Raw genomic sequence first — 25,913 nt, forward strand, 5'->3', positions numbered from 1 at the left:
CGTTGGTTTAGAACGATCCACTTCCTTCTTCTACAAGCAGCTTTTAAAACAGAGAGGTTTTTTCCCTAAGAGGAGAGGAAGGCGTACGAAGTGTTATGACTAAAATAGAAAGAGTAATCTTCTGGGAATGAGCATTGTGCGGCACCCAAAACAGCAGAGTGTTTATAATCAAGTTCAACGGAGGATTATTTTGCTCATTATTGTGTGCATCTTTTCTAATCGTCCCTCGAATGCAGGCGGCCACCACCTAGTGAAAAAACAAGCTGCGGATGTTTCTGCCAGACAAACCCTGATGTGCACACATCTAATAACCAAATCGCAATCATTGGTTGTGCGGCTGCTCTTGCCTGATTGCTCCGAGCTGGATCTTGTTATAGATATCAGCGCCTTCCACTAAGCTACAAGTGGGTTGCGCCGTGTCCTCGCACTCGCCAGTAATTGCTTTGGTATTTTTAGTTTGCAAGTGTTGGGAGTAATTAAAACAAATGGAGGAGAGAGAGGAGGCAGAGATCTCCTGTGGCTTCTTGGTCCGAGCATGGAGAGGTTTAGTTTGGGTCGTACGGCAATGTTTTCAATTAGACACCGCTGCACTAATGATGAGGTTTATTACAGAGTGTAAATACGACGAGTGCGTGGCCCAAACATTTCCATCTCAAGAAAGAGGATGTGTGGATGCTCTTTTATCGCTGCCTGACTTGACTGCACAAGAGAAAAATATCAGAATTCCGAAAAGAAAACGGTAAGTTGAAAAAAGAGTTTATTTCACATTCTGTAGATTCATATAATGTAAAAAATTGTACATAATGATCACAAAAATAACTCTTGTTTTTCTAAATATTGTTACTTTTGCAATAAATAAACATTTATTTTATGATCCTTCTTAAAAAAATGAACGGATGATTTGATGTCCCATTGTTAAAAGTGTCTCTTGTTAACTCAAGTGTCTGGAAATTGACGAGTTCAATCTCTTCATACAACAACTCCCTAACGACTCACATGTCCCTAAAGTCAGCGCTCCTCCTCTCTATGACGGCAGCCTGTGGGGGGGGAGTCGGGGCGGGGGGAGGCAGAGCACACGGCGACCGTCCCTCAGGCGATCAGCCAAGGCCCCCCCCGGAACCGTCTCGTGTGTCTGTGGTTGACTAAAAGCAGGCGGAGGGAGCTGGGGTGATATCATGATTTCGGTTGGGCTGAACCCAGCAGGTAGAGGCAGAGCAGGTTCAGCGCCACGAGGACCAGGACCAGCACCGTGAGGACCTTCTGCAGCCAGAGACACGTGTTCAGCTTCTGCTCGAGCCGGAAGTTGCAGGCCGTCATTCGCATGAGCTGGTGGGATAAAAAAAAGAAAGGTCACTCACCTGGTTTATCAATGTGACAGCATTGTTAGATGTCACAGAAACAACTATAACGGACGTGCAGGAAAAGGAATAGTTCAAGATCTGGGGAAGTTAGTCCCTTAACGCACCAGGACAGTGCATTTAGCATCAAAACTGGAAGCAAGGGTCAACTGCTAGTCTGGCTTTATCCAAATTTAGATACCAGTACAGCTAAAAAATATTAGCATGTATTTTGTTAACATAGAAATGCATACACTGCTGTACAAATATATAAAAGCAATCTGGAGTCACATGCTGTGAGTAGTTTTTCATGAACAACAGTCAAGTGCTGTGACTCTGAGGATCTCAGCTCTCTCTATTTTGGGAAAATGCAATGAAAATGCAAAAACTTTTAATTACAACTTCATTGCTGCTCCTCCAGAATGCTTTATCGCTTAATGATGATGGGAGTCTAGACAAATCTTTGAGGTGTCAATTAACACGTATATTATAATAAGTCCCAGTCACTTCAATAGAACTCACCACTATGTCTAATTCCTGCTGCCCGCTGGTCCCGGTATCCACAGGACTGTCCTTCCGAAAACTGACTGCTGGTTTGATGCTCTCCAGAATATTGCAGCGCAATCTGAGGGAAAGATACAGTCTAATGAGCCATGAGGCCACGAGGAGTCCTCTATTAGAACTGTCGGACAAGAGGCCATCACCAAGAGTGTGTGGTGTGTACCTGTGTTCCATGATCTTGGCTTTTTGTACTTCTTTCCAGAACTGGGCCAGGTCCTGTGATCCACCGTTGTCCATCTCAGCCGCCATGACCAAAAACCGGTCCTGCGGCGAAGCCTGAGATCCTGAACAGAAACCATTCAGGGCAACATTACAGCAAAAAGCTCAGACAATTAGGATTATTGTTGTGGCTCTTAAATTCCTAACAATACAGGAAACGGTTTTCTTTGTAAATGTGAGAGAAGAATTTTTATCGGTTGTTTAAACTCAGTAATAAAAGATATGTGAATGCCAAAAAGACTCGGTTTAGAAATGTCAGTGCTACACATAACAGTACTGCAATGTATAACAGCTACTAAAGACTCTTTAGATACCTAAGAAGATAGTACTGATTGTTCTGAGAGATATGTGGCACAATATAACCTGCAGCTGACCTCTCAGTCCCCACACAGGACTCACACAACACCGTCAGTTGTCCGACAAGGGAGATGATTATTTTATCACTATTGAAATATGTATGTCAGGTGAAAGAAAAGTGGCTGCTGGCACTTTGAGAAGGAAACAGACTGGACCGTTTGATTATTCGAAGGTTCTGCATTTGTTAGAGTAGAGCAGTACCTCCATGTAAGGAAACCACTATTTCAACGGAAGCTCCTGGTTCACAGCAGCTGCTACTGGGCTTCACTCTGTACTTCTCCGGTGCTGTGGTCCGTACCTGTGGAGACACCAGATTCACCATGTTAGAAAATATGGTAAAGTCACACCATGAGCCAGAGCTCAAGTTGACATTTTCATGACACGTGTTTTGTGTAACCTACTTCCAATATATATTTAATTTACAATGATATATACTAATCACTAACTGATTTATTACAAAAATCGTCCAATGAGCTTTTCACAGATGTTAAATATCAGTGTTTATTTGCCAGTATGCACCGATATTGAAAACTTGTATTTCACAAAATGAATGAACAATGCAGAAAATGTGCTTTTGTTTATTTTAAGTTCTATATATTTAGCTGTATTTTCGTTTTTATTTTAAGTTTATGATTGAGCAGACTGTAAAATATCAAGCCTCAATTATATTTGTCATAAGGGTTTGACAACATTCTAGGAATCACTGCCAATTTTATTGTATTTTATTTACTCCCTGTGATCCATATTGGTATCAGATCCCACAAATCCTCCAGCATTGAACATTTGCTAATTATTCTCAACAAATAATTTCACCTACTAATCACATGTCAAAATTACTGATCAATTAATCTAATCTCAGTGCTATTACCATCATCTCAGCAGTGTGTAGCAGTCATCTCGACAACTCATCCCATGTTCACCAACTCAAGCAGCCAAGTTAGCACACAGGCATGTGAGTGTCCTCACACTCACCTTGAAGGCCACTTGATTTTTGGTCACATTGCTCAGGATAATGAGACATTTCTTCTCAGTCTCTCCAGAACCGAAGCTGAGCTCCTCTGCAGGGCTGCACAGAGAGGAAATATAAAAAAACACAGCGTGTAACAGGAGCTGGGTGAAAATCAGAGGTGCAGATTTTAAATAAATGACTATGCTATAAAATGTCTATTTATTAACCCCAGAAGAGATTCCAGATGCTAGATGCGCTAAATATCATCTAAAAAATGTTTTATCTACAAACCACATAAATTGGTGGTTTTATGCTGCTATTGGTGCTGGGGACAAAACTGAATTGTGGGAACCTTCTGAGCACCTGTTGTGGGAATAAATCTATCAACACAGGTAATTGTAGCAAATACCCATATGACTTCCATTGATATATCAATACACTTACAATGACAGATTAGTTGACACACATGGGGCGAAAACAAATCAGTAGATGATCCACTTGTAATCTGGTTTAATAGTTAACATCCTGTGGTTTGCAGATTTTGAGGTTTGTCTACAGCGCCTGACTACATGACTTCAAACTACTTTCACAGCCTGGGAAACAGGAGGGAAGTAACTGTTACTGGCAAGAGAATGAGAGATAACACAAGTTAACGAGTGCTATAGTTCCCATGCTATGGGAAGACAGTGTGTTGCTGTTTAGTGACATTAATGTAAATTAGATATGGTTTAATGATTTTACTTTTGCCTTTAAATACCACATTAAGAAATGTTTACAATGCCAATGTTGTCTTTGTGACCAGACAATATTCAAGGTATTCTGACAATTTTATGCAAAATTCGGAAGCATGATCATGAAGTCAAAAAATATAAAACATATTTTCCCCATTTTGGTCACCTTGCCTTGTTGTTGTTTTTGTCTTGTGAACTTGATGCTCCTTCTTATTAATTTGTAACAGTCACATTTGGCTATGAATAAAATGTGATTTCATGAATTCAGCCTTAATAAACACAGAGCCCTTGATACATTGGAGACTTTCACTTTGCCAAGACTAAACTGGCAGATGGATTATAACATAAAGGTTCTCATTGATGGAGCTTGGCTGCATTTCATGGACGAAACAAACATATTATTCTGTTTCATGTCCTCGTGTGTTCCTTCCTGGACTAAAACAGCTGTGGAGTCTGACGTTTGCTGGAGCTCAGAGTCTTCTGGCTCTGGAAACCTTTGGCAAACCCAAGATCAAAGCCCCCTACTCCCTTTTCAAGCCCCTAGCCTCGAATTAAAGCTAACACAGCTCAGAAACATAATTGCATTTAAGGCTCATTTAAATCTGTTTATCACTATAATTCACAGCCTGGAGCTGTTAAAAGTCCTCACATCAAAGCCGATCCTCTGGAAAAAAAAACAGAACTCAACGGACAGTATTCATGAAAATGAGGAGGAACACCACAGTGTGTGTGAATGTACAACTAAGCATTTACCAAAGATCCAACCAGATCCCTCTTTGATCACTATGCTCCTTTGCAATTCACCAGTTTTGAAGTTGATCATTGGCCAGTTCCTCTCCCTGATTACTGTGGCCCCATTAAAAATTAACTACACCGGCTCATTCCTTCTTAATGAACAATTGATTGGTAGCATCCTTAATTCCTGTGAGCAGATCAATTGAGCTATAAAGGGACAAGCACATCAATAATGACTTTAGGCTTTGAGCCAATACATAAAGGGAACACTGTGGTCAATAGGTACAAGGCAATTAAAACTTGTCTTATGGCGAAGGGCTCTTAAATACACATACACTCAGTTTAAAGTTTATTTATTCAGATGGAGAACAGTGTCAGTGCAGAAGCTACAGTGAGAAGAATCTGACTTATGTGCACATCCAACCCCAGTTAGATGCAGGAAAATGAGACAAAGTCTGTTAAAGTTGTGTGTGATATATTCTGCCGAACCACTATAAACAAGAGTAACAGTTTTGTGAGGCTGCACAACAGTGCTTTAAGCCAAATAATAAACCACAGACTGTATATGAGAATGATTGATGCGTCCCTACTTCCTCCAATTGTACAAAAATGAAGTATCCAAGGATCAAAGGCCACCATCTTGCGCTTTTGACTTCATTTAGAGAGAGAGAGTCTGCACAGTAATGAGCACAGAGTGGAGCCATGGTATGAAGGTTCTGTCGACACACTCGCTCGACCAATCCCGTGTCAGTCTCAGCTGTCAATCATGATATTTCATCCAATTTTCATGGCATCAAATAACTAATTAAAACCAGACTCACTGGATAAATGACACTTGACCACACATCACTGATTAGAACTACCTAAAATTACAGATACCATCTTTGGGGAACATGGAGGAGGCGAGGTTTACGACCTACACTGCAGCCAGCCACCAGGGAACAATGAAGATGCATTGGCTTCACTTTTGGAGAGCTGACATGTCGTCCATCTTTATGCTGATGGGGATCTCATTGATCTCAATACATAATGAGCCAGTGGAATTGCCATAGTGATCACAATTCTTCCTTAAGGTGACATGAATGCTTTTTAAATGTTATGGTGTACCATCCAATCACTGTCGACACATTTCACTCAAAACCACAACTGTCAACCTCATGCTGGAACTATAGGAAAAGTAGGGGTTCTCGAAAGGCGAGTTCCATCTGTGACTCACAGAAAAAAATATTGTTCCAATTCATCCAGTAGATGTTGGGATGGTGTGGAGCAAATTGGTGGACAAATTAACTCAATACATAATAGACCAAAATACAAAATCACACCATCCCCAAAAATTTCCATATGTCCCCTATAAAACATTCAAATTATTGAGTACTTGCAAATATCAGTGCGTAGACAAGTGTTCCCTTCTAATATGTTTGGCCAGGACAAGTTGTAAATCAACGCAGACATATATAAATGAAAGTGGAGAAGGAAGCAGGATGACCTACCTAACGTCTAGCAAAGGGCCTTTGAAGGTGGTCAGTGGCTTCCTGGCTCCTTTGGTCCTGGCACTCGTGTCTGTTTTATCACTGTCCTCTGACTTCACACTGTCTTCCAGGAAATTCACCTGAAAACAACAAAGACCACTTAATTAGAAAATGAACTCAGAGTTCAGATAACGTGATCATGTGACCCTTATCTGGTCTTTTCTATGAAAACGAAAAAGCTTGACCCCTGCCCTTCATGAAGAGAAAGCTATCAGTTAATGGAACCCTTTGCTGTCATTTTTAATGATAAAAAAATGGATCATGTGAAATAAAAGGTTCAGTGTCAAGTCATCAAAAGAGTCTTTCTTCCCATTTTTTTCTTCTAAAAAACCCACATGACGACTCATGACCGAACTTCCAGGTCGTCTCGAATGTGAGCACAGAACCACAGGGAATGTCCACTTCAAATGCAGAACCCACCAACTCATGACTTCTCTCAACTAGGACAGAAGTCATGAAACAACTCACACTGACTTCAGCATTACATCCCAACTTTGACCCAAATCGCCTGCAGACAGACCACAAGACCACACAAGGCGACAGAGATTGGGAAACATCCATATCAGTGCTGGATGTTATTGATGACGTAGGCAATTTGGTGAATATTGGGCAAACATGAGAAAGTGAGGACATGATGGTAGGGAGGGAGGGAGGGCAGGGGCAAAGGTGAGTGGCCTCCACGTGTGAGGGCAACATTCATGACTCAGAGGGGAAGTGTGTAATTCGCTGTGATAAGCAACCAAACATGTCATCTTAATTCAATGGCTGGCTGTCATGCAACGGCCACAATAAAGACATCAGCTGCTGATGAAATGTCTCTATTTATTTGTCATTTTAAAAGAGCAAGCTTAATACAATTAGGTAATACAAACAAATTAAGCAAAACATGCTTAAAAGTAAAATTAAACTTTGAAATATTAGGCAGTTTCATACAGATATGAGAATTTAAGTTCATCATTTGCACTATTGTCAAACTCATAGAAAATTGAGTTAGTGATTAACAAAGAAACATAATTTATTATGAGAAACAAACAAATTAAAAACACCTTCATGGTAGTAGTACTCAATACATTGAAATTAAACAGACCACAATAAAAACATAATTGAATTAAAAACTTCGCGAGGATTTCTTCACATTGTGTTAGATATGAAATGCAAGAGACACACAAATTTTTTTTTTTTCCGATCATTCAAAACGGAAAGATTAGTGCAATGCTCACAATGAGAATAGATTATACTGAACATGATCAAAGAGTAATACATGGTCTCAGTCTTCAGACTCACAGGCCTGGTAAGGATTGTGTTAGTGGACAAGGCACAGAGGGCTTCGGTTAAAAAGTAACCTCTCAGTAAAGTTGTTGGTTTAGTGTAGTAGGTGACAAAACTAGTCTACTGTAATATAACAGTAATTATATTTTCTAATCTGAGGTTAAAAGATACAAATAATATGAAATTGAAACAGTCAGTCAGTCAGTCAGTCTATTATCTCTAAGATAATAAACTGAAAAGGAGTGTTTCACTTGGTTGAGTGCTTACATGATATTGTGCAAAAGGTACACTACCCATCATTTAGTGTACACCCCTTGATTACAAGGCTGAATTTTTGTGGGTCCTTTAAAAAAAACAAAAAAAACAGTTCAGAGTAAAATTTAAAATATGGAGTCCAGGACAGGTCAAGGGATGAAAATGTCAAGTTGGGTTGTGCTGACATCGGTTGGACTGTGAGGCAGGTGCACTCACAGTAACTCACATCACGCGAGTACACCTGCCTTTTCCAGTCCGCAGAAATCTTCTGGACACAGATCTCCATGTGTAGGTGTGACCTTACACTGCCTTACCACCTCCAACCCTTTTTTCAAAACAGAAGCAAAGTTAAAAATTAGGTTTCCTGTGGGCCGTGACATTTTCAGCAAAGTGCTGCTTGGAACCCAGAAGATATCAGGTCGGGATGGGTGGTGGTGGTGGCGGCGAAGGTGGAGAGTCTCTTGTCATGAGGACAAATGGATCAGAAGCAGGGCTTGAATTGTTGACAGGCTGGTATTTTGATACAGTGACACAACAATAGGCAACCGGACAAAACGTCTAACTCATACCTGATGAACTTCTCATGAGACAGTAGGTTTGCAAATTTCTCTTAAGTTCTTATATTAACCTCTCCCTATTGTATTGTGGTTTGGTTTAGAATGCACGATTCGTTTTGGTTAATATCTGATATATTAACTGACATACAAAACAGTGGGTTTGTCATAAACTTGCTCTTTGGCCTTGGCTTTCAGATTAGATAACAGGAAAGCCTTGAAGGAAGGAGCTTCTCGGCAAAGATCATTAAATGTCCCGATAGTATGTAGCTTTCCTTCACTCACAGAATTAGAAGTCACAACAATAACGATTAAAATGTATTTGAATAGCTAAGTTATTCACTATTCAAACTAGGGAGTTTGTAGAAAACTTAATTTCTTTCAGCTTGAATATTTCTGAGCAATCTTTTTAGCTGAAGCGTAGGGATTAATGAAATGAGTCATTTGCTCCAATAGAAAGCTCTGCACCTTTTCTCTGGGGTTATTCAGGGCAAGTTTACACCACAATCTGACAAAACATATGTCAGAGGGAGTGCGAGGAGATTCTGTGTTTATATTTATATTTCCCAGTATAAGAGCATTAGCAAACTTCTGCGTTGTGCCTGTACAGTACTGTTGAGGCTAACAATTCACTGATTCGTATATCTCCGCTCTGTAAATATAAATCTGTTGTGCATGACCGATGTGGTATTGGTTCACAATAGGATAACTGTTTGTTTGTTGGGGCTTAGGAGGCTCACAGGAGTAAGTTAGGGTAACACAGCACTGCTAGAACTCTCCAGCAGATAGAATTACTGTCCTATAGGCATAAAGAGGCTAAACAAACTTCTCATTGTCCTCACGTCAAAAGCAGGTTAAATCAAAGTTCACTGTTCCCTGACTGTGACGGGAAAACAAGAAAATACCTGTAGATAAAAGCTGCAATACTAAATAACAAACCAAAAATAAGAACAGTTGTGAACAAGATGCATATCCTTAGACGACCCCCCTTAATATCCTATCTATTTCCATGCAGGATTTCTTTGCAAACTGCTCACGAGAAAAAAAACTGAATAGATTATGAAGTGAGGGCTAGATTGTCCTGTGGAGAGCGAGTAGAATCTGTAGTTGAAATTCAGTGTCATCAGACTAAGACGCAGGTTACAAGAGCTGCAGACGTCTTCAAGCTGATGCCCGTGGGTGTCTCAGCGACGGTGCTACACTGAGGCCATTTGTGGAGGAAACCGGAATCTAGCTCCAGCAGGGAACAGCTTAAGAAACAGACATGACAACCGCCGCTGATCATACGAGGAGTCGAAGAGAGGACGAGCGGAGCAGTGTGCTGGCTGAGATGCATGGGATTTGTTGGCAGGATTTAATTGCGGCCAAAGACATTAGGAGTCACCTTCACAAAGACAATGAGCAAGAGCTTAACGTCTACAAATTCAGGGCATTACTTGCCACTTAATTCACAGTTGTCTCCACAGAGCGGCCTGATTACATGCTGTAATCACTGGCTCAAATTAAAGAAATGAGCAATGAGGAACGAGGAGGAATCTCTGACCGCGGGGCCATCTAATTTGACTGGGAGCAGTGTGTCAAGTCGACAAGAGGTGGACGACACTGGCTGAGATGTCACAATCAGATTTAATCATGACTCAATCACTCTCGGCTTACGTTAAACATGAGAGCAGCTGCAGCAAGAACAGAAGCACTGCCCCTGCTGACCGTATTACTTTAAACATCAGCAATATTTATTCAAATTCAATTATTACTTTTATTCAAAAATATAACACTTTCTCTGTCGTATCCAGATATACAATTAGATCAAACATAGATCCCATTAATAAAAGGTAACTAATTCTGGAAGGACTGGCGACAATAGGAGTTCATACAAAGTTGATGAAAAGAATGTAAAATGTACCTTTTTGGGTTTTACTGCAATCTCGGAGTTGAAGCTGGACTCGAGGGCGTCTTTGACCTCCAATTCACCCTCTTTGCTCTCTGTGTCGTCCTCACCAACAATAGGTCCATTGTCAGAGAGGGGTGTTTGGAAGTCGTCATCAGGAAGAGGTGGGTAGCTATACTTGAAGGAGTCCTGGAATGCAATCAGATCATTTTAGAATCACTATAGGCATGCGCATTATTGGTTTAAATGAAAAGGAATCTCATTAAATACATCAGCTTTGCCGTCATCACAACATGACCTCACTGAAAGATGTTGTGTAACTAACTTAATCTTTTGTAACTGTGTGACAGAAAAACAAATTAAAACGATAAAAACATGATGTACAAGGCTTTTTTTTTAAAGTTAAGAAAGACAGGGACATACCGTTCCACCCATGTGAGTTGGCAGGTACTCAGGGCCTATAAAAGTATGGACCTCAGATCTGGAAGCAAACTTTAGTTTGCTGATTGCCTCGGGACCCAACCACGACTTCACAATCTTCCATGCCGCTGAAATGAGACATGTTTTATGCTCAGTAGGTCAAAATATTGGTAGTATTATGATAAATTATTGACAATAATGATATTATTAATATTAATATACAAGTTCATATGGACTATTAAGAGAAGATGGGCTCAGTCTCACCATTCATGATCCAAGGCATATCCACAATGATCATTTTGGCTGAAATAGTATGAAAAACAAAGTTCATATAAATTGTATGACATAATAAATGAAAATCACTATTAATAAGTGAATGAAGCATATTTCCATCTGGATACATATTCATTTTGCTTTTATAACTTACTTACACAGAAACTTTGGATAATAAACTTTGAAGCAATTTATAATGTACTTCACAAACTCCATGTCCTGAAAAACAAAGGGGGGGGGGAAAACAGTGATATAAAAATCAAAACAAAACAGAAATCTATGTAAGATGCTTTATGATTCTTAACAGCGAGAAGGGACACACACAAAATGATAATTCATTTGAAGCTCTAATTTTCTCTACTTAATTTTTCTTTTTAGATATTAACTTTTTCAAAAACAGATCATCATATAACTTGCTGTATGTATATGTCCCTGTCTGATTTCACTAACCATCTCTTTCAACCCTGACTATTTCAAAGAGACAATCTACTTACAAGCCATTTTTCTTCTAAAGGAGAGTTCACAGTAAACGGCTTATAATCAGATGCATGTTTTCCACTTTAATAACAATGGGCTTCTGATCAAACAGATAATTAAATCTAAAGGCCACATAATGTTAGAAAATCTAATCACGGCTGAGAGGTACAATTCATCTATAAATCCCATTTAGATTAGAAAATGCTTATCAAGGTAAAAGGTTCTGTCATGTTTTAAAGGTGAATCAGATAGATTTCTATGTTGTGTTTTATGTTGATTACTATCATCACACAAACAGCCCATGTGTCAAAAGATACAGACCTTATACCATGACTGGGCTCCATAATTGACTAGAAGCCTCATTGCTATGCAGGAGCCTCACTCCTGAGCCTTAATGAGATCATACTGGCTACTCATGGGCTGCAACTCGTTCTGTGGTTCAACAAACCCCAATAAAAGATGATTTCCAAACTCATCTTCTAATCTACTCTTTTCATATTTGGTTTGCATGGCTCTTTATTGGCCCCAACTTTGATTTATTGTATTTAATTGAGCCATTTCTCCAGATGAGAGCCTAAGAAATACAGTCGCTAACAGGGAGCTCCGTCAAGAAGCTAACGCCTGTGACACGGTGAGTCTGCGGATTAGGCAATCCACTTGAATTGACCAACAGGATTTAAAGGTTACTTTAATCTCTAAAGTATAACACCATTAAAGTGCATCGGTCCCTACAAGACCAGGGCTAAAACTGCAAGAAATATGAGGACACTCAACAGCACGTCTATCACCGCAAAGATAAATAAGAGAAAAGTATATGTTATGACAAGGAAAAAAAAGGAAACAAAATTTGAAACCCTGGATTTTAAATTACAGATCAAGGTAAAGTATTTTTCATCAAAGAATAACAAAGCAGTTAAAACTATAATTCTGAAAATAATTTTCTGGAACATTATCATCATCATGGACTTACTATATTGCTGAGGCCGGACTCTGCCATGTCAAACACAACAGTCAGCGGCATCCCAGGTTCTTTCTTGGCGTACCGCTCCAGCCAGAAGGCAACATACTTCTTCTTGTCCACTATTGTTTTTGCATCCTTGGAGTGAAGCTTTACTTTGAACCAGACTAAACACAGGAAAAAAGATTCAGGAATTATACACTGGATTTTGTTTAGTAGTTTTGGATTTGTGTAGTAGTGTTTAAACACATTTAATGGACCAGATCAGATGGACTATCAAAGTGTTGAAATTGAGTATTTACTCAGTCCATATCAGTACGGTTTCAATAGGTCTTTGATTAAGTATGTACATACAGAGCTTGTTGCCTTCATTGTCGTAGCCGTGGAGGTAGACAGCACCAGTTTCAAACATCCACCTGGGAATGCTGCTCTCAGTGAGATCTGAAACATGCAGGTACACACACATCACACTGTGAACTGGTGTTTGTTCTCATTTAAAGCATTAAAAAAAAATACAGCTGAATAGAAAATCCTCTACCGCCCAACTGCTATTGTATTAATAATTAACAAAGATAAGGGAATAGATTGATTAAAAAAAGGGTCCAAGTTGAATGTGTTGTTAAACGAAAAAACAAGCATCTTGGACTTGAATAAATCAAGTTTCCAGAAAATAACTGTTGCACTAATAAAATTGGCTGGATTAAAGACAGACTAAAAACAACACTCAAACAGATTGTTCTCAGTGGCAGCCTGTGCATGGAGACATATGGGTGTGTGACACACAAAGACACTCTGTGTGGCCTCATCCTCTGGAGCAGCACAACCGTTGATCTGTGTGTGCCCTAACTAAATATGGCAATGTCAACATCTCTGCTTTTGAGTCTGGCTGGATATTCCACTTTAATGTAAATTGTGTCTGCAGCACCAGGATTGAAGTGTTTGAAAGCACTGAAAGTTGATATTTAAGTTGTCAAGTTCACAATTCACAAATCACTTTTTACTTTGGACTAGTTTTCGGAAAGATGTAATATTTCCGCTGACAACTTCTGAGCTTTTATGTTTAATAAAAAAGTGTTTGCAAAAAAGGGAAAGGAGCACAGAGATATTGCTTGACAGATACTGTCATGACACCAAAGAGGATGTGAGATCGTGCACGTCCTGTGTCAAACTTCTTACCATTAACACCAAATTCTTTTCTCCACTGGAAACTATCATCGATCATTTTCAAGGCATCTTCAACAACATACATCCTCCATGTGAGGTAACCCTCCGCCAGAGCATTGTCGGTCTGGAGCCTCTCCACGTCTCTGGAGTCGTATTTTTCTGCTGAATCTGTAAACACAACAACAGGTACAACCACAACAAGGCTGAGTCACGTGATGCTCAACCTCAAAGGGCTGAGTTGTTGTTTGTAAAGTGCTGTGAACCAGCCGCAGGCCGTAAAGTGTGAGCCCTGGGGTTAGGGTTACAGAAAGTAAAGCCCTGGGGCTGTCACTTTCTCTGACAAAACGTGGCTAATATTAGCTAGTTACCGGTGTGAGCTTAGCTGGGCTCACAGCATGTAGGTCAACACAACATTAAGCAGCAGTCAGCTAAGCGACAATACATGAACGTATGCTAGTGACAACAACCAGGCAACTTGACGAAGTGAAAGTTAATTTGTAACTAAAGCCAATAACTTGTTCAACCTTGGATGAACTCGTTGTTGAATCTCAGCCTCGTCTCCTCAATCTTCTTTTCGAGGTCCTGTCAAAACAGGGACACACAAGTATTCAGGTTTTTACTGTGACATAACTTATAAATGCAGCTGTGTTCTGTGGTGTAGGACGGTACCTGCTCTCCTTCGTGCTGCTCGGGTTCAGCCATATTCAACAGTCAGTCGCTGCTGTTCCTGCTGCTGCTAGTGTTCCTGCTGCTGTTGCTTCTGCTGCTGCTTCCGCCGGTAGAGCTAGCGAGTTTGGCTAGGATGAATCAGTGCGAATTGTGAAACCGACGCCCCCCGGTAGCCATTTTGGCTCCGGCTGTAGCCACGCCTCTGCTCTGTGACGTGGAAAGCAGAGAGTGAATGGTGGGAGGAGGACGTTCATGATAAATTCAAATCCAATCACTGTCACGCTGTCGTTTTGAATACAGAGCTAACAGGTTAAGTTTAAATACAGAGCTAACATGCTAAGTGTATTAAACACAGAGCTAACAGGCTACAAGTTGTGTTTTGATGTCATCAACTCACTTCTGTTTGCCGGCTCTTACCCACAATGCACCTGACAGGAAGCGTTGAATCTCTGTTGGCGCGCAGCTGGATGTAAACAAACTGTCAACACGAGGAGACTTGACGGAAGTTTCCTCCCTCGCAGGGACATTTTGCGACCAGTCGTCCCACTGTCCTCCCCGGGGACACCTCGGCCATGACAGCGATGTGTCCCAACTCCAGAATAACGTTGACTCAAGTCGGCAGGGCGGAAGCAGCGGACTTTTAAGCAACCATGTGCGATTCTGTGGCGTTATGGAGACACAACGCGTTGAAAAGCTGTGTAGAAACCCCCGTATACTTTCGCTCTGTGGGAAGATCATCTTATTTGATCACAAGCGAGCTTCAGGCAAAAGCAACAGTGGGAAAAGTGAGTTAATATCCCGCTGCCTGTCATATGACCGGGGGAGCAACACGTTCCTGAACGATGGAGCAGCTGTCATCACCAGGAAAACATCCCCCCAAGTGGACATCGTAGCCTGTGAATGTGTCTTAGACCTCCAGAGGAGAGCAACCACACCTTGTGTAGTAGTGTGCCAGAGGGGTCAGAGAGGAGATGGCTTCCTGTATAGTCTGCTAACACTGGGTGACTCACACAGACTGGAGTCGTGCTTTGAGTTTAAGCTTCCTTATCAAATCAAGGGGGCTGCGTCCATCCTCCAGGGCCCCACAGTGTTGTGGAGCCACGCTGGTCATGTCTTCTATACGTCTCCGCAGGCAGGAGAGGTGAGGCAGATTCCCCTGCAGTTGTCCCACAGTGTCTTTGGGGAACTCCCCCTCCTCAGAGGTCAGGTGTTTGTTCTCGGGCTGCAAAATGAGTGCGATCAGCCCTCAGGCCCAACCCTGGGTTATTTCCCTCAGACTGGACAATCTTTCGATGGCTCTCTGATTTTACCTCACCCCTATATTGGCATCACACGCTGCATCTTGGTGCTCTCGGCCGAGAACGTGGACGGGGCCCTGAAGTCCGCTGTGGTTGCAGTAACTTCTCACCAGCAGCTAGTTTATTTCCAGAGTGGGGTTGTAAAGGACACGTGTCCGCTCCCCTTCCAGCAGCCAGAAGACATTCAGTTGGTCAACTGTGGAAGGAATGGCTGCCTGTTTGTCGTATCCTTTCACCAGGGCCATGTTTGTGCTATATGGAAGGAAACACTTCAGGTATGTAAACAACATTTTATTGAGTATTTGTGTTTTCTAAGATTGACAGAAGTTTATTAAGTCTACTTTGTTCACCTGTCTCCTCCAGATAGCCTCCCAGTGGTCAGGTGTCAGCTCCGTCCATGTGGATGACTTCTTGGGATGTGGAACAGACCAGATCCTCTTGGTTTTTAAGGATGAGAGTGTAACAGGGCAGCCGCTAGAAAATTTCCTCATCACGGACCTCTGTGGTATTTCATATTCTGTAAGACACACCTTTTACAATATGCTGTTTCATAGGTTTTATCTTGAATGCATAGGATCAGGATGACTCATAAATAAACTTGTTTTCAGCACGGACAGGATGCTGATGGTCCAAAGCAATCGTCTCCTCCAGCAGAGAACAACCTTCTTACTCTTCAAGCCTTGGAGTCCAGACTACAGGTAAACATTTATGTACCATCACTGCATTAGTCTTTAATTCACTATTAGAACTCCGATGGGACTAGCCCATACCTCCAACAGACAATTCATCAAGCTGCACTCCGAATTACTCCCCAAAATAGGTTTGATATTTTACATCATGATCCATAAATTATTCTTTGAGAAACTGATAATATCGAAGAACGCCCCATCTCGCAATGTTAAGAAAGTTAGAAAAAAACCTCCTGAATCAGCCCCCTGGTTTGGATCCACACCAAAAGTAAATTTGATCCTAATCTTCTTCATTGACCCATGCTACATCCTTCAACTTAGTTTAGTGGTGATCTGTGTTATGGAACTTTTTACGGTTTAAATGTAGACTTGATGCATCAAGGAGACGAGAAGGGGAAACAATATACAAATGTCACAGTGCGCAGTTGTCACCCCCAAATCTGAAGATGTCCTCCACAGCATCCCAGTATATCTTCCTCCACCTGCGTCACCCAATCTTACAGCACATCAATGAATGGCTAAAATTGCTGTCACTCTCTATGTTACATGTAGGTGTTCGCATCACAAATCACATTGTGTCCTTACGTCTTGCCACTGGTGAAATACGCAAAAGAGTTGAAGGTGGTGCCTCTCTGTCTGGGGCATCGGAGTTAGATATGAAAGTCCCTCAATTTAGACACTACAATGTGCTGTTGGTTGGCCCTTTATCTATAACCTGACCTTGGGTACTGCTAAGAGAGAGAAGGGACTATCTGTGGAATTAGATATTCTCCTGTACAGATATAATGTAATATACAATATAACAATCTGTTCATTAGTTTTTGTTTAATGCAGCTAAATAACAGATAAACAAACAACCAGGGACGACATAAACTTCTTGATGGAGCTAATAATCTTTACACAAAACACACAACTTTTCTGTGTAAGTGTATCCTGGTGATATGAGCAGATTGTATTATTTATAACGTCAAAAAATCGCAAAATCTTGTTTTTGTCTTGTATATCAAGTTTTGTTATTGACAGTAGGACTTAAGTGTTATTTGTCTACAGCTTCTGCCACGCTATTCCTCATGATCATTCCTCCTCTGATGATATTAGTCTCAAATGATCATCTCTTCAAATGAACTCATCTTGAGTTCAGGCTCTTAGCTTGATTATTTTCAGTTTCCAAAATACACTGTCAGTCAAATGGGATCTTTCCTTTAGAGTGGACTGACCGTGCTTCAGGAGCTTCAAGGAGAAGTGAGAGTGAAGGACAGAGTTGTACATCAGGCAGTTCAAGCCCTGGCTGATGCAGTGTCAGGAAGAGAAGCGGTTTTCACACAACCGGAGCAGGTACTGTTCATGCAAAGAAATATAGAACCACAACTTTCTGCACAACAGTCAGTGTTGTGTTGCATTGTAGTGTTTGTACATTGTACACGATTTATAATTTAATGATATACAACATACATTTCAAAAAAGCAATGAGGTAATTTACAGTTAACAGCATCACATCAACAGTTGGATGGATTTGACTCCAGCCCCTCTCACTTATTTTGATAAGTTGTCATATTTGAAATGGCACATCACATGAGGCCCAGCCCTGTGTTGCTAATGCTGCCGTAGGCACAGAGGAAGTAAGACCTAAATGTTGGCAGAGAAAACAAATGTGTCCTTGTCTTCTACTCTGTTGCTCACTCTGACATTTCATGATTTAGATGTTCTCTAAAATGTTGCTGTTTACTGATAAAGTCTTGAGCCTAACCCTGAAAGACTTTATTTCTTATTCAACAAACACCCACAGCAGGCATATTAATTATATAGTATTCCCAGAGACTGTCTCAGTACAATACTGTTATTTATTAGCATTTAAAAGGTTCACTATAATTTTCCCCTAATGAACTGTTGTTCAAATTAACATGTCGGACATGAACCACTATTGCTGTCGGTGCTGTCACACACTTGTCATCACTGATCACAGTCTCTTTGACTCTCTGTCCAGGAAGGTCTCGTCGCTCTGTGGGACTCGGATGATGAGTCAAAGGATGAGGCCTCGGATGACAAGATGCAGGACATGCCGACAGTGTCTCCTGAACCTCACGTTGACAAGCTGTGGCATCGGGTTGCAGAGGACCGAATAGTTGTGGGGGTGATACTGACGATGGACAGCGCATTGTAAACGCACATTTCCTTTTTTTAATTGCATTGAATTGTGTACATTTCTCTGCGGGAACAGAACTGATTGTGAGCTTTATGGAGTGAGGAATCAGCCGTCTTAAATATGACCCCTTGAACATGACATTATTTAAACACGTAGCAGGGATTCTTCTCAAATCCGCTTGATGTCTTGTCAGGGATAATGAGTTCATCTGGTTTAAGGGGATCCAACTGTGCAAGTCGAAGATACAGACGATATTAATATGGCACAGCATGTGCAGTTATAGTCAAGGGTGAAGTTCTGCTGACCAGCTGTCAGACCGTATCACTGCTGCCTAATTAGAATCGGCAGATTAAAATTCTGTCGCAAGATCATGTTGAGTAAATTAAAATCTGTGAGGTCAAATAATTGTCTTTCCAGAACTTTTTTTTTTTTTTAATCTATTTTTTTTACATGGGCATTTACATGCAGACTATTGACCTCATTCACAATAAGACTTTTATTTTGATTATGATGTTCACATGAGTTGCTAATAGAACATTTCCTTCATACACACGTTTACATGTTACAGTGTACAGTCATTGCGTTCACTACGACAACATGTTCAACGTTAAAATCCGAACCTGAAATAGTTTGAAGTAACATACTACCAGAAATCATTTTGGTGTTTTCTTTCTACTTTTGAAAAAGACGCTTTTTATTTTTCCATCTTGATCAGAAAATGCTGTTACCATGGCATGTGTCTTATTCAGGCTATTATCTTAATCAGGTTAATATCGGAATATTGGTGTAGATGTAAATGTAGTCAATGAAGCCAGATTGTAAAGACAAAAATAGCATGAACTGAGGATGTCTTTTCCTCTCCTTGCTTTGCCCCAAACTTTGTATGAATTTCACCAGCCAGATGCACGGCAGATAGGTGGTCACCATGGCAACAAGCAAGTCTTTGATGACTCTCCAAGCTCCATTTGTGGGAACAAGACTATCGGATTCCTCCATCCACCTGTTACTGTTTTTAACAACAAGTGGAGGAAAACGACTTCTGGCATGGCTGCCTCCAGAGCCTGTGTGTTGCTGTTTTGATTGGTGCACTTGTACAGCGGGTGTGATTTCAGCACTCAGAGATATTGGTGTTGTTAATTAGTTTACACACACACTGACACGCACACGCACACACTCGGTCTGCGGTTTCGTATCGGATTTTCGGTCTGATTACCCGCTGTCCGTGTGATATCTGATCGTTAGTGATGTGTTATTTTTGTTCCAGACCAGTGGCCAGTGTGAGCTTATCCATCCTGACAGAGACGGGCCAGGGCTCAACGCCTGCAGTCATCCAGACCCAGAGCCAAGTGTTATGGCTCCCCACACCTAGCCCATCACCCTCCTCCTCTGCCTCCACGCCACCGGAGCCCGCAGCCAAAAGAAGCAAGCAGCACAACGCCAGCACACCCAATGATCTCAACACATGCAGAATGGCTGTGACTGCTGTGACCAGGCTGATTCCTCTGTTGAACTCTGGCTGTGTCAAGTGCCATGTCATGCTCCATTACGTCCGGAGACGAGATGCTTCCTCTTTCCTGAGCAGCCCAACTCCGCTTGTCCTGCACTGCGGTCAAGTTTCTCTAGAAATCCATGGTGATTTTCAAACCCCACTGCTCAAAAACCCCAAACTCAAAACAGGTAAAATCACAAACACCTTTAGTTGAGATTTTAAATTAACAAGTAGATGTTCATTATTGTGTTCTGTTCTTGCCCAGATGAGGTTAAAGAGGACTTGCTGAGTTTGTTGACTCTGCTGGATCGCTGGGTCTTCCACATAGACTCTCCCGATCACAGCTTGGGTGATATAGACGGTTGGATTCAGAGAAGAGTGGGTTGTGAGAGGATAGAAGTGAGCCCGCAGTATCTACTGATCAATTCTTCGGGACCATCTGCTCCCATGCTGCTGCGCTGGAGCCAGATAACCCCTTTTCAGGGGGAACTCTCTGTCCACTCCAGGTAAATCATTTTTATTAACAGATAACAGACAGATGGATAGCTTTATTACTGACCTCAGAGCTGCAGGTCTTGGTGGGTTTGATAGGAGTTATGACCACAATCGTGTTATCAGTTCATGAAGCAAAATAATGTTTTTTTATTATCTCAAAGGTAAAGGTGGCCTAGGACGTTATATTGCAAGAAAAGAAAGTTTCTGTTTATTTGTAGTGGGGCGACTGTGGCTGAGGGGTAGAGTGGTCGTCCTCCAACCAGGAGGTCGGCAGTTTGATCCCAGTCTTCCCCAACTGCATGCCGAAGTTTCCTTGGGCAAGATGCTGACCGTCTGCATATCCCCTCATAGAAAAAAAAGGGCTGCAAATAGATTCACTGTATGATTGTGTGTGTGAAGACTAGAGAAATCTAGAAAAGCGCAATATAAATACAAACCATTTAACAATTTTAGTGATACTTACCTTAATGTATTGTATGTATCCTTTAGGTTCAATCAGACACCATAAATACTGATTATTTGGTGACTATTTGCTCCACTTGTTAGTGCATTGCAGCAACATGAAATAGTGTAAAACCACCGGCACGAATATGAATTCCATTAGCTGACATGTGTGTATGTGCATGTGCATTAGGCCCCACTCAGAAAAAAAGCTCTGCAGTGCTGCTAACGTCATCGTCTTGGTCCAGTCTCTCTCATCTTTTGAAGCTTACATAAGAACGCTGACTCTATCATATTTTTTTCACCTCATGACACATAACACACACATACTCACATCAAGTTTAGTAACACATGCTTTTATCTTATAAAGATTGGATGACTGAAATTCTCTTTTTACCTGTCTTAATAAATCAGGCTCACTTAGACTCTTAACAGGATCCAGCAGATGGTTACATATTAGATCTATTTCAGCCTCTCTCGGCTTGTTAATTTTAGAATTAATCTAAAATGTTGGTGCTCACTAATAAATCGCTCTCATGACCAGGCTCCTTCTGCTGAACCACACCGTGAGCCAAGCTCTTAGGTCCTCTAGCCCAGGACTTCTTAAGTGAACCTTGGACAGGTTTTAGTATTTGAGGATATGACACTTTCCAATCTGTCGCCCTTGAGCTTTGGAATCAACTCCAAATAAGTTTGAGGTATTTGGAATCTGCAGATGCTTCTAAAAAGATGCTAATAGCCCAGTAGTACCTTTTCATTTCGTCTGAATTTGACCTCTATGTTCTATAATTTTAATATCAAATTTGTATTCCTTTAAATTACTCTTTTTATGAAGACCTTCCTTTATCTAGCATTATTTGAAATATTAGATGCTGCTCGCTTATAAAATTGAATATTACTGCTCAGTGTACTGGTTTCAGAAAGTTATATCTGGTACTCTCTTAAATAATTCAGTTCTGTTCAATTCAGAAAAGAAAGCAGTTTTTTGCCAACTGAAGTGGGAACTGCTTAATTTATATTATTTGATTTATAGTTGACATGGCTTTGAAGACAACTAGGACGCGCATCAGTTTGTTATTTCACTGAATATCAGAGGTTCACTGTCTAGGTGAGAATACAAATTCGGTGTATGCTAAACAGCTGCTGCTGAAAGACATAAAGCGACTTCAACTATCTTTTGCACAAATTTACAATGAAATAACATCCACATTCTTCCTCTGCTGTTCCTCTGCAGCGAGTTACAGGTGCTTCAGTTCCTGGACTCTCTCCTGGCTTTCCTCCTTGCTTCCTGCTCCGTCCGGCCTGTCCACGGCACGAGAGGGCAGGGTGCTGCTCAAACATTTTCTTTGGCGTTGGAGAAAGAGGTGGTGTCGCTCAGAGATTCTGTGTCGTTGCTTCTGCACGAGAAAGAGGAGGAGGAGGATGATAAGAGGAAGAGGAGCAGTGGACACGATGAGACCCCTCTTGAGCCCGGTTCTGTGGAGGGGTTGCAGAGGTGTAGGGAGGCATGGCAGCAGGACGTGGAGCGGAGTAGGACGAGGTTGAGCCCCCTGGTGGATGTGGGGCGGTATCGTAAGCTGACCCGAAGCGTTCTCAACGTCCAGCTGGACGGGGATTTGGCCGCTCTCTTAGAAATACAGAGGACGTTCTTCCACTAATGTTCTGCTGACATAGTCACTGTTGACAATCCCATTGTTAATTTTCTGTACCCATGGAGCGCTTAGTCTTTATGTTGGAAAAAAGCCAATAATAGTGTAATATCTAATAGTACGTAATGCTTCTCTACGAACGTCCTGCCCCTCTTGCTGTCCTGGTTTCTCTCTGAGCTGAACTGTACGTGTGTGTGTGTGTCTGTGTGTGTCTGCTCTCTCAGACAGCCCCGGGGGGGGGGGGGGGGGGGGGGGGGTTCATATCTTTTGAGTGTCTGTCGCTGTATTGAGCCCCTGCCTATTTCTATTGGATCACCTCCTGGGTCTCACAGCTTTAATCGGATACTGATGCAATAGTAACTCTGATCAGCTTACTCCTCTGCTCATGTCCCCTCAGACCCTGGTTTTCAGTACAGGGCGACGGACACTTTCATCTGTGGGTGAGAAACAATTTGTGTTATGAATAAAAACAACAGATGAAAGGGGTTATATAGTTCGCCCTGACTGGCTACAGGCTACTAAAAGAGTTAAGTGGTATTTCATCTCATGGCCTCCTCTATTTTTCGATGAAACGATGGAAAGGAAAACAGTCTGTGGAGGCTGTTTCTCTCCTGCCGTCAGTGTTGTTCAATGACTTTCATCCAAGCAAACATCAAATCCCACTTTAAAGTCTTTGCTGGATACATAGAGTCTGTGGCAGCTTGACCAGCAGTGTTTGCTTAAATGGATGAGTTTTTTTTCTCATCTACCAGAAGGGCTGATGAACGAATGTGCATTTTGTTTGTTCCAGGAACTGTTCCAACAGTGTGTTTGAATGCGTGTGCGTGTGTGTGTTAGTCACTCACTCATTCTGGGGAGAGTTCCACTCCCACTCTTTTACACCTTTTAATATCTTTGCTTCATTGCACACAACCACTTCCACTCAACTCACTGCCACCGGACTCCCCTTAAACCTAGATATGACGTAATTACTTCAAAGTCCTCAATTTCCTGGAGTTATTTCTACACGTTTTTATGATATGTATTCTGCTGAAACACTGTTCAATAAATAAATATTTTCTGTTTTCTTCGGATGAAAATAAATATCCACTTTGCAGCTCAGTTAGCTTTTGCTGTTCTATTCAGACAACTCAATCCACACATAAACACCTTTTTTCCTCCTTTACAGCCTCTCACACAGATAAAAAACCCTCCTCACTCACACACCTATGTCACTGTGGGCGACAAAGGAGAATTGTGAATCCTCTACAGTAAATAACACCAGTAAATGCCCAGTGGCGAAGTGGATCACACGCAAGAAGGAAAAAAAGTCATCTGTATTGGTGTTTTCTGAGAACCTCGGACTGCTGCACAGACTCAAATATAGGTTTTGTCCTCTGTTACTGCCTGTGAAGTTCTATTAACTCTGAGTGTTGGAGGTATGCTGCAGGGTTTCTTCGCTGAAGTCCACTCATCTTGATGGGGAATGAAGATGTGGCAGATTGATAATGGTAGAAAACTTCTCAGACATGAAGAGAATTACACCTCATGCAGCATTTTAATATGAGTCCCAGATAAATTCACATTGTGTAGATTTCTGCCATTTTTGAACATGTTTGTTGAGGCCAGTCATCAACTCTCACTTGTTTGGAAGCCCATGAAAATAATTATTAGTAATATATGAGAGAACATTATTACAAAAGTAAGTTGAAATTTCTCATGAAGGTAGCTTCCAAAATTCGATTAATCTCAATGTTTTATTATTTCATTGTATATATGACCTTCCATAAATATTTAATTTTTGTTTAGATTAATTCTCCATCCATTTTTGTTGCTGTTCCTAGTGGAAATGGACGCTCAGACGTGAGATTTACATCAATGATAAAACGATTTAAGTCCCAGTCCTCGATTATTGACCATATAAACATTTTATATTCATTGAAAAGCTTTGGATAATATTCGAGATAGCAACTTGCTGAACTGATGCTAAAAACATGTTTATTGACTGGTTTGTAAGTATTATTATTAAATAAATATTTCACCAAAAAGTTATTTATTTATATATTCAAAATAATTTTGTAAAATGTAGTCTAAATTGTTTGACCCTTTTGTTTACAGTTGAATCCCAGCCCTTCACTAATAATGAGTTAGGTGAACCACTGAGGTGGCTGCGGCAGCTCAGCCATGTTTGTATTGATGAGGTATGATGAGCGCTGGTCTGGTCACTGACTGCAGTTGACTCTTATTGATTTGGGGTCAGTGGGTTTCGTCTCCTCTGGACCCTGGAAGTCAGTGGGTCAAACCGAGCAGAGCAGTAGGGCATTGACTATATCTACAATCTAATGCACAGGGTGCAGACTTCATATTGTTGCAATGTAAACATAATTATGTATGCCGAGAGCTCCCATGATGCAATGCTGTGGTGAGAAAATCCTCATGAGTTACATGGAAATCAAATCGTACCCTAAGTTAAATTAATGAAACTAGTTTCTGTAGTTTCAAAGGTGACAAGTTGTCATAACTCAAGTGTGCATTGTCCTATCACCACCAAACTTCTGTGTCATGTTCAGAGTCCAAGCCTGAACAGCTCGATGTGTCAATCTTTCCTCAGTCATTATTAATTTTTTTCGGGGGAAATACATGCAAAGCTTCAAAATGCATGTGCTCAGGCCCGCCCAGTGCTGATTTGCAGTCCTAGAAATTTTAGAAGTTGTATTTTATAGTTGGTACTTTCCAGGGTTGAGCAATTCTGGTTACATTTGTAACACGTTTCATTTAGAATATAAAGACTCACAGCACATTTGTATTATATTATCATATTATATTTTCCAACACTATCCCATTAGAACCCATTGTTATATGGAATCCATACCAATTTTGTTATAATTAATCTCTATAGGCAGAGAGAACTTTGCCACACATGTAATACCCTAATAGACAACAGGGGGCGCTAAGAGTTAACAGGCTGTTTCAAGTATCAAGTTTCAAGAGTTTATTGTCAATTACACAACAACATGAAGCAGTCGCTGGCAATGAAATGCTTGTGTCACAGGCTCTCTTATAGCAATGCTCAGAATAATACAAGCAAGAAAAGGGAACCATGGCGGAGTCCGGGATCGAGGGGTCGAGCCAAGTCTCAGTGAAAACCATCACCCTACAAAACTCAATGTCCCGTTGAGAAGCCATCTTGCTCCGGAGTCCGTCCAGCTTGTTATCCAGAGACTGAACATGAGCCAGAGGAGGCTTGGTAGTGGAGCCGGTTCACACGTCTCCTCAGCCGGACGAGGACGCCGGTCCGCGACCCTGGTGTCCTTCGTCGCCTCCAGGTAAAAGTGACTTCTCCCCGTCGGGGAATTGAACCCCGGTCTCCCGCGTGACAGGCGGG

General features: G+C 41.3%; 2 protein-coding genes across 2 annotated transcripts; one reads left to right on the forward strand and one right to left on the reverse strand.

Annotated features, from left to right (window-relative positions):
* Window positions 1-740: 740 nt before the first annotated feature.
* On the reverse strand, window positions 741-14,502 carry mospd2 (motile sperm domain containing 2). Its single transcript, XM_061088933.1, has 15 exons — window positions 14,346-14,502; window positions 14,201-14,258; window positions 13,689-13,844; window positions 12,867-12,953; window positions 12,525-12,679; window positions 11,236-11,296; window positions 11,069-11,107; window positions 10,808-10,932; window positions 10,400-10,573; window positions 6,380-6,498; window positions 3,447-3,540; window positions 2,676-2,772; window positions 2,062-2,182; window positions 1,860-1,962; window positions 741-1,326 (listed from the first exon to the last, which is right to left on the reverse strand). The coding sequence occupies exons 1-15, from the start codon at window positions 14,376-14,378 to the stop codon at window positions 1,174-1,176; spliced, it is 1,575 nt and encodes a 524-aa protein (XP_060944916.1). The 5' UTR covers window positions 14,379-14,502; the 3' UTR covers window positions 741-1,173.
* A 328-nt stretch (window positions 14,503-14,830) lies between these two features.
* On the forward strand, window positions 14,831-22,762 carry fancb (FA complementation group B). Its single transcript, XM_061088621.1, has 8 exons — window positions 14,831-15,918; window positions 16,007-16,162; window positions 16,252-16,341; window positions 17,539-17,667; window positions 18,317-18,489; window positions 19,740-20,152; window positions 20,230-20,470; window positions 22,135-22,762. Exons 1-8 carry the CDS (start codon window positions 15,016-15,018, stop codon window positions 22,556-22,558), a joined length of 2,529 nt encoding a protein of 842 aa, XP_060944604.1. The 5' UTR covers window positions 14,831-15,015; the 3' UTR covers window positions 22,559-22,762.
* Window positions 22,763-25,913: the final 3,151 nt, after the last annotated feature.

This window comes from Limanda limanda, chromosome 16 (genome assembly GCF_963576545.1).
Source record: "Limanda limanda chromosome 16, fLimLim1.1, whole genome shotgun sequence".
NCBI classification, from domain to species: domain Eukaryota; kingdom Metazoa; phylum Chordata; class Actinopteri; order Pleuronectiformes; family Pleuronectidae; genus Limanda; species Limanda limanda.